This window comes from Solanum lycopersicum, chromosome 11 (assembly GCF_036512215.1).
Source record: "Solanum lycopersicum chromosome 11, SLM_r2.1".
Taxonomy (NCBI): Eukaryota; Viridiplantae; Streptophyta; class Magnoliopsida; order Solanales; family Solanaceae; genus Solanum; species Solanum lycopersicum.
Genome location: NC_090810.1, coordinates 4289166 through 4304637, shown reverse-complemented (window position 1 = coordinate 4304637; position 15472 = coordinate 4289166). Strand labels below are relative to the sequence as shown.

General features: G+C 30.5%; 2 protein-coding genes across 2 annotated transcripts; one reads left to right on the top strand and one right to left on the bottom strand.

The window, feature by feature from the left end:
- Positions 1-5318: 5318 nt before the first annotated feature.
- LOC138339661 (uncharacterized) lies at positions 5319-5726 on the bottom strand. Its single transcript, XM_069291528.1, has one exon. It carries the CDS (start codon positions 5724-5726, stop codon positions 5319-5321), a length of 408 nt encoding a protein of 135 aa, XP_069147629.1.
- A 5349-nt stretch (positions 5727-11075) lies between these two features.
- SGT1 (protein) lies at positions 11076-15405 on the top strand. The gene is made up of 5 exons (NM_001320221.1): positions 11076-12403; positions 13274-13594; positions 14020-14153; positions 14511-14683; positions 14874-15405. Exons 1-5 carry the CDS (start codon positions 11277-11279, stop codon positions 15054-15056), a joined length of 1938 nt encoding a protein of 645 aa, NP_001307150.1. The 5' UTR covers positions 11076-11276; the 3' UTR covers positions 15057-15405.
- Positions 15406-15472: the final 67 nt, after the last annotated feature.

Here is a 15472-nt window from a genome sequence, read left to right as displayed (position 1 = left end):
GCAATGGCTCTGACAGAGAAATGTCTACTTCATGCATTCAATTTGCCCTTGGAGAATTCCTTCTTCAGAATCAAAGGTACAAAGAGATTGAACTAAACAACTTCTCAGATATCCTATTCTAGGCCATAACTAAGCATCTAGTGTTCAGCTTCTGCTTCACTTTTATGCAATGTCTGACAATGAGCACAGAGCACCAGGGTACCATAGGTACTACAATACATCATATGTCAAGAAACCCCAAATTTCTTGTGTCTTATAGAATACAACTCTCTCAAAACTCAAAGGCCCACAGATAAAACAGTGAAAACATCATGGCAGATCACACATCCAATGCACACAGAACATCCACTTCTCCTATTTGATTCATCTAAACATTATTCAGGGATAAGCTCAAAACATTATACTCAACCCAAAAAATATAAATTACAAACTAACAATTCATGCAGCAAATTCAGTATTCAACTCTTCTTTCTGTTGACACTTGACACTAAAACATTAAGAAAAGAAATGGCTCCGACTTGAGTGGAAGGTATACATCAACTCCAACTAGTTTATAGTTGAAGTTTTCTGAAAGACAATGCCTTTCAGCATGTGCCATCATTTCCTCGTATCAATCTTGCTATTAGCGAGAACACAAATCACACTCGTAAAGTTGGTTTGGGTGTGTAGATGATATATACCAAAACCATTGCAACTGAAATAGCTTTCTTACAAACAAAAATAACAACTTTTAACAGCAAGCCATTGCACAACCAATTTACATTCAGCTCCTCGACCTCGAGGAACTTCCCTTACCATAAATTACTATACTGCTTAGCTCCACTATTTGAAATTTCTAATCCAGATTAACATCAAGCTTAACACGTAGAACAATAAAATTGAAGAGTATTTCAAGTTCAATAGATTAACAATTCTATATCACACTGAAGAATATACAATTACAACACACATGATTACATAAATCACGAAACCCTAATAATCCATTTTAACCACATAAAAATCATCTTTACTTCGAATTTACCACTGCTAGGGTTCTAACTTGCTGTTCCCTGTATCGGCGCTTGAGGTAACATTCCAGAATTTCCATAACGCAGACGTACCTCTTCATCTCTTCCAGCTGCCGGCTCAGCTCCGCTTCCCGAGCCCTAGCTCGTTCCAGCCGCGCCTCCGTCTCAGCTAACCGGTCCCGAAGATTTTCAACCACCACTGCGTTCTCGTTCGCCGCCGGTAAAGTTCGGGTCCGTCGGGTCGGGTCGGTTAAGTCGTCTTTTGACGGTAATCGTTGACCGCCGTAACACATTTTGATTGGGAAATTTGGAATAGTGTTACGATCTTGTGATTAAAAACGAGAATCAGGAAAGGTGCAAGGGTTCGGATAAAATTACGGAATAATTTATTTTAAAATTATAATGTCATTTTATATATATATATATATATATATATATATATATATATATAAAATATTAAAAAAAAGATATGTCAAAATATTTATATGTTGACACTATGGTCAAGTCATTTGAATTTTTTTATTAAATTATTTGTTACAAAAGATAAAACTTAATTTAATAGTATGAAAAAAGGCGGAAGCTTAAGCGGAAATGAAAGAGGAGGTTGAGGGAAGCCACTAAATTGAGGGCTTCGCTCGCTCGCTCTAACGCTCGTTTAGTAGATAAAATTTAATCTGATAGTATAAAAATTTACGTCACTTACATTGTATATGACTCAAGTCCATATAATAATTGACCAATTATTTCACTATAACACCACTAACTATTATGTCTATTGTTTAAAAGTTAGAAAAAGATTATTTGATTCATAAAGCAAATTGATAGAGGGAAATAATTGTGTGTAAATTAGGTATATAACATATTATGTAGTTATATTCTCAAGTTATGGCATAAGAGTTTGATTTTCATTCTATAACATTTAATATATCAACTTATAGCATTTATTTAAACTAAAATATTGTTAATATTTATTCTGTAAAATTAGGATGAAAAATTAAAAAAAAATGATTAATTAAAATTGTATAACTTCCGTGAATTTAGTTAATGTTATTAACTGATAACAAATGTGCACCTTTTAAGGGATTTGAAAATATATTAATTATAGATATGCACCTTAATTGTCTCAATCCGTTTTAAATGATAGTTAGTTGTGATTTTTTATCCTTAAAAAATTGTATTCTGTTATCTTCTTTCTATAAACGTGTACCATTTTTTCTCCAGAAAGTAAACTATATTCGTATATTTGAATTCTGTCATATTTTATCGTTTTTTTTTTTTTTGGAAAAACAATTAAAATTGAAGGTTGAAAAAGTTTAGATTTGATTTGATGGAGAAAATTGTGTCAATTTTAATTAAACATGGTGGCAAATGAAATTTATCAGGTTAGTTTTTTAATAAATTATTATGTTTTTAGTATAAATTATTGGTTGTAGTTATATATATATTTTTTTTGTTGTCATGTATTGAATGTGTCGTATGTTTTTTTTCCATGTTATATTGCATATGTTCAATTGATATTTTTTTTTTGTGATACAATTATTCAGTGTTTCTAGTAATAAATATTTCCTAATATTAAATGTATTTTCATGTGTAATTAAAACGAAGAATGCTGTTAAATGTGATTACTTGTTAAAATTAAAAAGTTTACAGATTTTGATCAATTTGTAATTTTTTTGTTTTTGAAACAGTATGAACAATATCTGATATTTTGTATTAATAATGTATACATTTTGTATTTTAATGTATATAAATAGTGTATGAACAATATATACGAAAGTCAATGTTTATAGTTGTACGTAGCAGTGATTGATTTGTAATATATATATGAATTCTGTATAAAAATTGAATTAACTGTGTATTATTTTTTTTATTAAATTGGATAAATTGTGTATGAAAGTGTATTTTAGATTGTATGTAGCAGTTAATTGTGTAGTATGCAGTATGTATAAACATTGAATTTTGTATTAATTTAAAATTTTGTTATTGCATATATATGTGAATTGTATATAAATTGTGTATGAAGTGTGTATTAATTTTGTATAAAAATTGTATTAAGTGTGTACTAAACAGTGGATTAATTGTGTATTAAATTAAAATAGTGTATAAACATTGTAGTAAGTGTGTATTAAATTGTGTATGAAGTGTGTATACCATGATTCCTTTATTTCTGACGAGCACAGGGTTTTATGGCAAAAGGCTTGATTTGTATGTGAATAATCTCCGTGATTATCAACAGAAGTCAACAAGAAGAAAGTTCAAAGTATGTATTTTTGTTACATTATTTTTTATTCATTTTATATTGGAATTGCTATATATTCATTGTAAAAAAAAAAATTCAATTTTTTTACAGTGATTGTGGTTTATGCACATCTCTATTTGCCGAATACATGAGCAATGGTGTTTTTGATATATCACATATTGATATTGATTCAAAATATCATCGTCAAAGATATGCTACATTACTTTGGCATTATGCAAAATCAAAGAATGATGAAGGCGCAACAAGTGAAAGTGAAGTTACAGGAACAGTTGCTAGCAAGAAGGGTTGACCTCGAACTCATAAAGAACAAGTTATGGACACCACCAATTATCCTACTCCAAAATTCCGTATCAGGAAGTAGAAATCTCCATGGCACGATGTACATTTTTTTGAATGACTTATTTTTTTTTTAACTTATGAACAATTTATGTATTTTTTAAATTTTTTTATTATGACTACTGATGGTTTTATATAAATTATTACTGATTATTACTAATTGTCTATCACTTTAAAATATAGGAACACTGTATGAATCATGTATGAAAATTATATGAATTATGAATGTCATATTAAAATTTGATATATAGAACATAGATAAATGTTATATATATACTTATTTTTTTAAAAAAATTATATAAATGACAGACTGCTTCAATATATGTTTTTTAAATGATAAATGATAATAATTTTTTTTATAAATTGCACTTTTCAATATGTAATGTTGAATACAAACAGAAACAGATGTTAATTATATTACTGGTATGAATAATGTATGAATTATATCATATAAATTAATTTGTTAATTATATTACTGGTATGAAAAATGTATGCACTTTTCAATTTGTTTTGCATGAATACTATACACTTTCAAATACAAACAGAAACAGATGTTAATTATATTATTGGTATGAATAATGTATGAATTATATCATATAAATTATTACAAGCATAACGTATGAAAATTATATGAAATTAGTACTGACATATGATTCAACACCACAGTATGAATAAATATACAATTAAAATGTGTATGACCTTCTTGCATACAATTGTTTTGTATGAATAATATATGAATACGGTATATTTTCAAATATATTTTTTCAAAATACAAACAGAAACAAATGGTATGCATATTACTGGTATGAATAATGTATGAAAACTGTATGAGTTATAACATATTATAATTTGATATGTAGAACATAAACATACATTATTTTTTATATGCAAGTATTGAATGTATAAATTCTGTATGTAGTCCCCATTCATTATGCAATAACTGAATAAATGTTCTATGATTATATGAATTATTATTGTTAACATTTGTTAATATATGAACAGTTATATATACAATGTATGACATTTGTATGAAAAGTAATATGATTCAATAAAAAAACATGTTATAACAATGTAAACCCTCAAAAACACAGATGTAACAGTACAACATCATTGTTTTTGTACAGGATAATTTGAACATGTCTTCCTATTGTGTCCAACCTGATGACATCTACTGCATGTGTTTTTTGTCCTCTTGAATTTCACATCTGTGAACCTCTTCCACCGTTCAAATTTGGGTCTTCCTGCTGCTCTTTTTGGACCAGGCGGCATCATTTCTGGATCTGAAATATAACTTGGTATATCTCATGTACTCTCGCACGGGATAGGCTTGAATGTGGTATATCAAATGTGGAATTTCATACACATGTAATACAAAACTAATACAGTGAATCATACACAATTCATACATGTTTCATATATTGATGTTGTAATATTAAAAAATATATAATTTCATACACATAGTATACAAAAACATAATACAATATAATCATACACATTTCAAACAAACTTACAACATTCTTTCATATACAATATATTCAACACCAAATATACAAATCAAAACATAAAGTATAACCAATTATGGATATTAATATTCAACAGTATCATAAAACTTGATACAAAAAAATTTATACACAATTCATACAGATTTCATACACATTTTATATAAAGCTTAATATACATATCATACCACATTAATACAGTGAATCATACACAAATCATACATGTTTCATATATCGATCTTGTAAATGTGAAGTATCGATTTCAGAGGCTCTTGGTTTTTTGGATTTTGATTTTATCAATTCTTCTACAAAATCAGATTCAGAATCTGATGAGTCCTCAATTTCTTTTTCTTTCCTCTTCTTTCCTCTTTCTTTCGCCCTTTTCTCAAATTCATCTACTTTTTTCTTTTCTTTCCCTTTTCTCTTCTTCTCGTTTTCTTTTGGATGTTTGTTTGTTTGTTTTTTCCAATTTGATTTCCCTGATCTAGATTTAACTTTAACATATGAAGGTTGAGTTTGTGTTTGTGATAAAATTTTGAAAGATGGAGCATGAAAATCGTCTGAGCTTGCTTCATCATTCAACCTTCTACTTTTTCGCGGGGTTTCATTGCCTCTCTTCGACATTGTACGGTTTGTTTAGCGCAAGAGTTGAAAATTTGAGTGCTAAAAATGAAGATTTGAGTGCAAATATGTGAGAATTCGTGAAGAAGACTGTTAAGAGAGAAGAGATTTTGAACGAAATTTGGTGAAAATTAAATTTTAGGCGTGCAAACGAGATAAATAATGGAGAATTTGAGAATAAGACTGTAAAGAGATTCAAATTTTTGAGCGAATTTTGGTGAAAATTTTTGATAGGCGTGCAAAGGATATGATTTTGTAAGGATTTGGGGAAGAACAAAAATTTGGGGAATATAAATTTTTTTTTCTTAGATAACGTGTTACAGTTTTAAAAATAAAACTGTAATTGTTTTAGATATTGATAGGTAATTATTAATTATGGAATGATAAAATCCCTATTATTTTGTAGTTTTTTTTTAAAAGGTAACTATATAATATTTAATTTAAATTACATTAGTTAAGAGTTTTGTTTAAAAAAAGTAACTTAAAATAATTAATTTAATTAACTACATTGGTTTAAATAAGGTTATTGAATAATAAATATAATTATTTAAATAAGTTAATTATTATTTTAAAAAATTAATGAGAATAATATATTTTTTCTTAATATGCTATAACTTGATAATAATATACTATAAGTAGTTTATTATTAAAAAGTTTGTTTATAACTTGATATTTAACATCTTAAATGTGTGTGTAGTGTTATTTTTATGAAATAATTTCACCCTTTATTACTTTTGAGCAATGGGTGTCAATATTTTATTTTCTATTTTAACTATTATTAATTTTTTGAATTTAATAAGTATAAGATGACATTAATATAAAAATATAATATAATATTAAATCATGTATTACAAATCTTATTTTGTGAAAATTTATTGAGTATTACATAGTTATTGTTGTTATCAAATTATGTATGATAATTATAGAAAGAAGGCATAAATTTATTTTTAAACTTTGTTTCTAAAAATTAATTACACATTTAAATTATTATAATGACTTATTATACATTTTTATTATTCAAATAAATTTATTTTCCTTTAAAACTGAAGTGACAAAAAAGAAAGGCATTTGAGAAAAATAAATGAATCAATTAAATCTTTTTTCCACCCCACCCCGCATCTCTTCTTCTTCACACTCCACCCGCATCTCCTTCATATTTTTCATTTTTATTTTACATCATCTTTTATACCGAATTTTTATCCACTCACCCCACCCCACCTCCCCCAGAATCATCTTCCCCTCCCCTCCTCAATCATATCCTATTTTAATTCTTCTCCAATTTCACCATATCTATTATATTCGATTTTTCTTTTAAACTTCATTGATGGTTGATGAAATTGATGTCTAAGTTTTAAAAAGTTTAGTGATGGATTTATTAGTGATGGGTAGTAGATGGCAAATAAGAGGAAATTGAAGGTGGTGAAGAAAAATTAAAAATTGATAACGATGGATATGATATTTGATGACGAAGATGTGATTTTGGTGATGAGTTTGTTATAGGTTTTGAATTTTGTGGTGGTTCTTTACAATTTTTTTGGGATTATAGTGGTAGTGTGACCCGATGGTAGGTTTGATCATATATGGTGAAATTTCTGATGACTATTTTAATTTTTGATGGTGAAATATATGAATCTGGTACCTATACGATGTCAATGATGGTGGTTCCATAACGATGTTCCTTGTAGAAGAAATAATTGAATGACAGAGATTATTTTTTTTCTTCAAAATTTGTATTACATCTCAGGTGGTAGTGAGATGACATTGATTTGGCACGAGCATGATACACCTCACATATGAGAGTGATATTATATGTTTTAGAGATAAATAAATTCACTTCTAAATAATATAGAAGTATAACCGGTCACATGATAGTTTTAATATATAATAACTGACTTTTAAAAAACAAGTTTGAAAATAAATTTATGTCATTATAATTGTTCACGCTATATAAAACTTTATAGAATAAATTATACACGAACCTATACCAAAGTCATAAAGTAAAATTTCTTAGTATTATCTAGTACAGTAACACACTATTTCCAAGGACCAACCAAGAAAAGAAGAAGCAATTTCCACAAAGTGTATTTTCCAAGAAGGTTCATAGGAGTTGCATCGTTACTTCAATTGAAATAATGTCCAAGACTATATGACAATTGACATGACATTTTGCCACTTTATATTCATATATATAAATGTAATACACAAAGATATAACACACACACAAAAAAATAATAAAACCCCACTTAATGTATACACAAACTAGTTGTAAAAGAAGAACTCCAACTATATCCATGACAAACTCTACATCATTCACATTACAATGTGTTCAAACCTTATTGATCATATTCAATTTTATTGCTACAATATATCGAGCATATTCTAACAGTCAATATTCGTTCTTAGCTTTCATCTTTTTCATATATTTTAGTGCTTACTTGGCAAATAACTTATCATCTACATATCGAAACATTCAATCGAAAAATAAGTCTTTTGAGAAGAGCTTGTTGGGATTTGCTATATGGTTCTTGTATTCTTCCATTATTTTTGGGTTTGTTTATCAATTTTATCCATTTTTTGGATTTTGGGCTGGTCTTCCTATTCATATTGTAGCCATAATTATTAGTGGGGTTGTGTTCTATGACTATGTCATTTGTGATAAACAAGATGGAGATAATAGTCATAATTTTAGGTATTTTGGTAGTAGCAATGATCAAATGAAGAGGGGTTATTATTGTGAAGAAAAATGGGAGGTCATTTGGGAAAAAGTTTGAGTTACTAAGGAAATTTCAGTACATTTCACGGATTCGAGATAGGACTGAATCACTAAGATTTATTGTACGTAATTTTATCTACAAATATTTGTGTTATTAGGAAGTAACAAGGCGTGTTTGTTTGTACACTAGTACCAATCTCAATGTTATGTGTTAAATTTCCCCAAAAATCAGTTTGAGAAAGACAAATTATATGTGAGTTTGTAAACGAATCCAAATTAAAGCTCTTCAAATGCAATAATTATATATTAACTAAAAAAAATCAAATGAGTTAATTAAGCTAAAATAGAAATTAATTAAATTATTTTCAAAAAACAATGACAAAGCTAATTTGAACTTTCCAAAGTAGGGAGCAATAGCTACAATATTAGGTATAGGTTTATTGAACCCAATAACATATGAGATAATAAATTGAGGATAAATTCATAAATCATAATTTTTAATATTATTTCTAATAAAAAAGAGTATGCGATCACGTGAATTTTGAATGTAGTAAATTAATTAATATACATTATAACTTTGATTTATTAACGCAAACACATGAACTTATGTGAGAAAACAAAAAAAACATTTAGTAACAGAAGTAGATATAAATATGTTATAATTTATAAAATATAATAATTTAATTTATCTAATTCAAAATCATAAATTAAAAATCAATATATGTCAAATTTCACCAATAATATAAAAATTTTATCAATCACTATCAATACATATACATCATACAAATTCATTTATTAGACGGACTTAAATGATTTTCTACATTTTTGCTTGATCAAGTGCTAAAATTCTAGCAATCACTATCTAAATCACTATATGTATACAATACCAATTCATTTGAAAGATTTGGATGTTTTTCTAAGTTTTGCTCGTTCATATGTTATTTTTTTATGAGTAAAAGTTTTATATATCAACCGCTGAAAAATGATTTGAATTTTTTAAAATCATTTACAAAAGATATTGTAAGATTTATGAGTAAAAGTTTCATACGAGTTATTTTCCTTTTTAGTTAATTTTAAAAGAATAATATATTTTTATATTAAGTAATATTTAATTTTAAAATATTTATTTTACTATTAATGAAAATAATTATAGTCATATAAATTTTTATCATTTATTTTAGATCAAATTTTTTAAATATATATATATTTTAAATTGAACCCACCAAGAAGCAACAAGCCCAACTTTCAACTATAATAAATGAGGCATCTTCCAAGAGAGTGTAGAAGAAAATTCGTTTTAAGTGTTTTTCAAGTGATTTGACATAAAATTTGTCCCTTTATTCTTTGACCCCCCCCCCCCCTCCCCCAAACCCCTATATATAATTATATACAATTTTATATAAATAAATTACATCACAAGACCTAACTTTAGTTTTCAAATTAAAGTCTTTTTTATAATTTTTCTATTCATATTTCATTTTCAAACTTCATGCATTCAATGATCAACAACCATCATCATTATTGCTATGAAAATGAAAAAGAAAAAGAAAGAAAAAAGCTCTCCTCACATTACTTTGTGTTGAAATCTTGATCATAAATTGAAAGTATTACAATTATCGTTGATATTTGTTTTTAATTTTTATTTTATTCATATTATTCTTAGCTAATTATTTATCGTCTGTAGCTCCGAGCCTTTTATGAAAGAAAAATAACATTTGGAGAAGAAGTTGTTGGGATTTGCTATAAGGTTCTTATTTTTTCCTATTAGTTTTGGATTTGTGTATCAATTTTATCCACTTTTTGGATTTTTGGCTGGTATTCCTATTTATGTGATAGCCTTAATTATTGGAGGTGTTTTGGTAACAATGACCATATGAAAATGGGAGGTCAATTAAATACTATTAATTATTTTTAATAATAGATGTAAATTTCAATTCTTTTATTGTAATTTTATTTGTCTTTGATCTTCCCATGGTAATGAAATTATGCATTAGATCATATAATTTTTTCTAATTTGAGAATTCACGATATGTTTAATAATAATTTATGCATCTAAATTGAAGTTTACGTAAATTAATTAAAAATTTAGTCAGTTTATATAAACTTTGTTAAATTGCATGAACTTAAAATAAATAATTAGTGTTTTTAAAAGGTGGAGGCGTGAGGCGAGGACGTCTTATACAGTATATGGAGGGCATAAGCCCCAACAGCGCAAAATGGAAATTTCGTGAATCTACAGGGTGTTGTCTCATATTTATTCAATTTTATAGTTTTATTGCTAATAAAATAAGTAAAAATAAATCTTTCAATGATCATGATTTTTATTTGAGATAAGTATTAATAATCAATAACGAAGAAAAAAATTATAATTGCTATTTGAAATATCACTACACCAACCTTATAAATATGATTTAAAGCAAAAAAAAGTTTTAAAAAATAAATTAAAAATACACAAGCGTATGTTTTTATACCCAGGACTTACGTTTTTATATTCAAGCTTTACGTCTCAAATTTTAAGACTTCCACCTGATAAATTTACATTTTTAATTTGCACTCCAAAGCATTTTCATACATTTTATCCCGAAACTCACCTTAAAAACGTTTCTAAAAATACGAAACTTCATTCAACCATAACAAATGAATACAATTTCAACCATAACAAATGAATACAAGTTAAATGACGAGCCCATTTTCTCTCCGGCCCAAACAACGAACAAAACCAATATTAGGCGGGACGGAAAATTCCCGAATTTTCGAGCTTTCAGTCTCTACTTGTTCTTACAATTTCCAGAACCTCACCGTCACCGGCGGTCTATTTCCCGGCGACCCAACATCCAACCATGGCGGAGCAAGACCCTTACGCCAACATCTTCTCCCAGAAAAACTCCCGTCTAGCTGACGACACGGTATTCTTCTCCATATACCCAGACTTTACCTTAAACCCCACTTCTCCTCCAACCTCCATAACTTCTCAACTCCAATCCCTTCACCTCCAAATCCTCCAAAATCTCTCCCCTTTCACTTCCAATTACATATGGCAACACGAACCCTTCACCCTCACCCTTTCCCCCGGCCCCACCCCTCCCCATCTCTCCGGCAAACTCCGGTACGGGGACAACCTCGAAGACGAATGGTTCGTCGTATTCCTCCTTTTCGAAACCTCAAAACGCTTCCCTAGTGTGTCAATTCGTGTTTGGGATAGTGACGGGGAGTTCTTATTGATCGAAACTGCATTTTATCTCCCCCGTTGGGTTAACCCTGATACAGCAATGAACCGTGTTTTTATCAGAGGTGGGTTTCTTCATATTATCCCTAATTCGGTAATACCCACAACCCCATCAATCCACGAGGCGTTAAATTTGTTAAGGAATGTGAGTAGTACTAGAGCACCTGAAGGAGTGCAGCGTCAGTTAGAGAATAGGTTGAAGGAGTATCCCAATAGAGCGGAGAAGAATGTGCACAAGGTTAGGGTTAGGGTTCCCCTGTCAGTTGCAAAAGTGTTAAAGCATGAGCCTTGTTTGATTTCGCTTGCGGTGGAAGGATTTTACGATAGGGATATTGATACAATGAAGTTCGCGGCGGAGATGGAGAGGTTTTTGGGGAATGGGGGTAGTGGGGAGGAGCTGGTTCGAGTTTTGGTTACGATGTCTAGGGCAATGTATGCACAGTTGGTGCAGCAGACATTTCAGGCGCCGAAATGTTATCCGGCTTTGCCACCCAGGAGTGATGTGGGTGCTTATATGGAAGCTGAGCTGGGAATGAAGATTGCTTGTGGATTTGAGATGATTTATCAGTTGAAAAAGAGGCAGGGCATGGACGGAAAAGGGAGTACATGGGATGCGTTTAGGCTGAGTCTAGAGCGGAGTGGGTACTTCGAAGGGCTGTTACCAGGATCGAAGGAGTATAAAAGATTGATGAAGAATGCTGAGGAGTATTACAAGAATAGTTCACTGCATGCAAGAGAAAGGTATCTATTGTATTAGTTTGTATAAAAGTCACGTTTCTTTGTAAAATTTTAGATGATCCACACTGATGACAGATTAGAATTTGGTACAACGGGATTAGATATCTGGAAATTTGGTGTATATATGTCTAATTACTTCCCTGCCTTGGGGGAAGGGTGTATGCACTGGCTTGTTTCAATGATACTATTGTTAAGTAACAAAAACAAAAAAAGTTGGTGACATCGTTAGAGCATCACTAATGATATCTGTAGATTGATTAAACTTTTTCTTAGTGTTCCTATCATCAGGATAATTTCTGCATATCGGGTAAAATATGAGCATTGCATTATCAGGATCTATATGGTGCCATTTGCAGCTTCACGAGTCCTAGGCTAAAAAGTTTCTTGGGTGTGTCTGTTTAGTTATATTTCTCGATGATTCGAAATCTTATGACTGTCCATCCCTGAATTATCAATAATGAGGTCAAGTTGTTGTTTACTTCCCCATGTGTCCTAGATGTCAAAAGGAAATTTGAAGCTTCTATATAGCAGAATTTGTGTATACGTACTGTATTCTATGAACCTTGTGCCTTATTTATTGAAAAAGAAAAAAACTGGAACTGGATTTTGTAGAGATCTGAATCTCCTAGAGAAGTTGTTAGTCTTTGAATATTTGTTTCTTGCCTTACTGAAAGGAAAGCTTGAAATTCTATGAAGTGACATGGTCATATTGTTTACTGTAATGATACTTTATATTCTCTGCTTGATTCACTGTTCTCTCCTCTTACTGCTCAATATACTGATAGTACTGTTTTTATGATTCTTGTCTGAGACGTTCTTGTGTGTCATAAGTATACCTTAACCTGCTACTAACCAATATTGAAAAAAAAACAGTGCTACACTAAGTGCTCCAGTGCGAAGAATAGATGAGATCCTTGCCCTTCCTGATTCTGCTGATGACTTTAAGGATCAGGAGATACCGCCATCTGATGATGATTCATGGCTTTATGGTGGAGAGGATGAGCTAAATTCCGTTCTTCAAGAGAGGCAAAAGGAGATGGAACTTTACAATTCAAAAAGGAAACAGAAATCAAAAGAGCAGGATGGGCCCAGCAATCATTCTGATAATTTTGATCTAAAAGATATATCGAACTCTATGCAAGCATTTGTCACAAAAGTGGCCAGTTATGAAGGTGCAGAGGTTCCAGAGGACAGGTTTTTGTGCTTCATTTCTCTCATTTCAACACATGAAGTGGCATATGCTTGGTTTCTTTTATCTTATTTTTACTGATGAGAGGTTACATTGTAGTATCCTATAGTTATACTTTGGGTTGGTCTTTTTTGTATGTATTCTGGTGTGCAAGGGTAAAGTTAGATCAGATAGTTAGCAAGAGATTTTGTCATCAATTTCATCATAAATATTAAGTTCCTTGTCAAATAGATATGAAGTCACCTACGAGGGTGGTTTGAGTAAGTGATTTCCAAATGGGGGATCACAGGTTCAAAACAACCTGCATGCCTTTTTGGTTGAGTTTGTCACACGGGGCTTGCCTAGGGCTGTTAACCTTTTCAGTGTGGTTTGTGGGCTATTACATTGAAGCGAGCTAGTAACTTATTTTGGCCTATCCTGTCTCCTATAGGAATGTAAAGGAAGTGGACTTTGATGTCGATCACTTTATGAAAGACCTGGAATCGTTTATGAGGGGTCAGGGCAATGAAGACATTGGCCGTGATGTTGATATTGAAGAAGGGTCATCATCAGATATGGAGTTCGGTGAGTGAGATTTTTTTAATTTCTTCAAGTCAATCTTTTTGGTAACACTAGTAAAATTTTATATATTAACTTTACATGCAGATTAGAATTTGTCACTTATTTGTACCATCAGTGGCTCTATGCCAATGGAAATTCCTAGTCTAGATTGATATCTCAGAGCTTTTGGTTTATCTTTCAATTTTTCCAACCACTATTTGGTTGCTTTTGTTCCATTCTTTTTTGGGGTGAGGGGTTATGCTTAAAATTATAACATGTTCGCACATCACAAGGAAAAAAAAATCATCTACATGTCCTCCCCCTCCCTCTTTTAAAAGAACGCCGAGTAAGAAGCAAAACTGACATCTACTGCACATGCAGATGAATCTGAAGATGAGAGTGATATTGCCGAGCCACATGATGATAATGATGAGGGAGGTGCTGCTTTCATGCATTCGTATTCGGACACTCTGAATGATGAACTGAAAGGCACCACACTAAGTAATACCTTTGTCCGCGCAAATGGAGAGTCTGAGTCCATAAAGAAAGATGAGGTTAGTCTACACTTATTCCTGCTATACTAAATTTACAGTTGATTCATTTGTCCCAAACGAATAGAGAATGTGGCTTGTTGCTTGATATGCCCCGCTATGTCACGAAACATGGAAACTGTTATGGTTCGTTGCATTTGTATTTACGTCCTATGTTGCTACGTCCACTCATTGAAGCAAATATATGTATCAGGGAACATCTACTGCTGCAGAAAACATGGAAGAGGAGGATTTCAGTCCTGTAGATGTTGATTTCAATCTTGTAAAGAATTTCCTGGATTCGTTTTCTTCTCAAGATGGACTTCCAGGACCTGCTTCTAACTTGCTTGGACTTATGGGTCTACAGCTACCACCAGATGCTAGCAAAGGGAAATAACCATATTATACACAAACTTGTTTCCTCATTCTTCTTTTCCTTGCCTTTTTCTAAACGGCAATCTTTACAATACTATGTATTACGTATGTTTTAACTTCAAACGGAGAAAAAAGGAGGAGGTGGATTTATGTGGTATTTTTCATTTTTGACCATCAAATAATTTATATATTGATAAATTATGTAAAAAATATTATAAGTTGACGAAATTTATCATGACCAGGAAGTGAAGTAGTAGGTTTTGGTTGTGACTTTTTGACTTAGAACATCAAATTTGGAATAATGTATACCTGATTGTTTATCAATCAAGAAAATCCTTGAATTAATCCATAAATTTTGTTGAAGAATCAAATTTGGAATGACTTTTACTTGAAAAATAAAGAACATTAGGGAACTTGAAATGTGAGAATTGTTTTAGA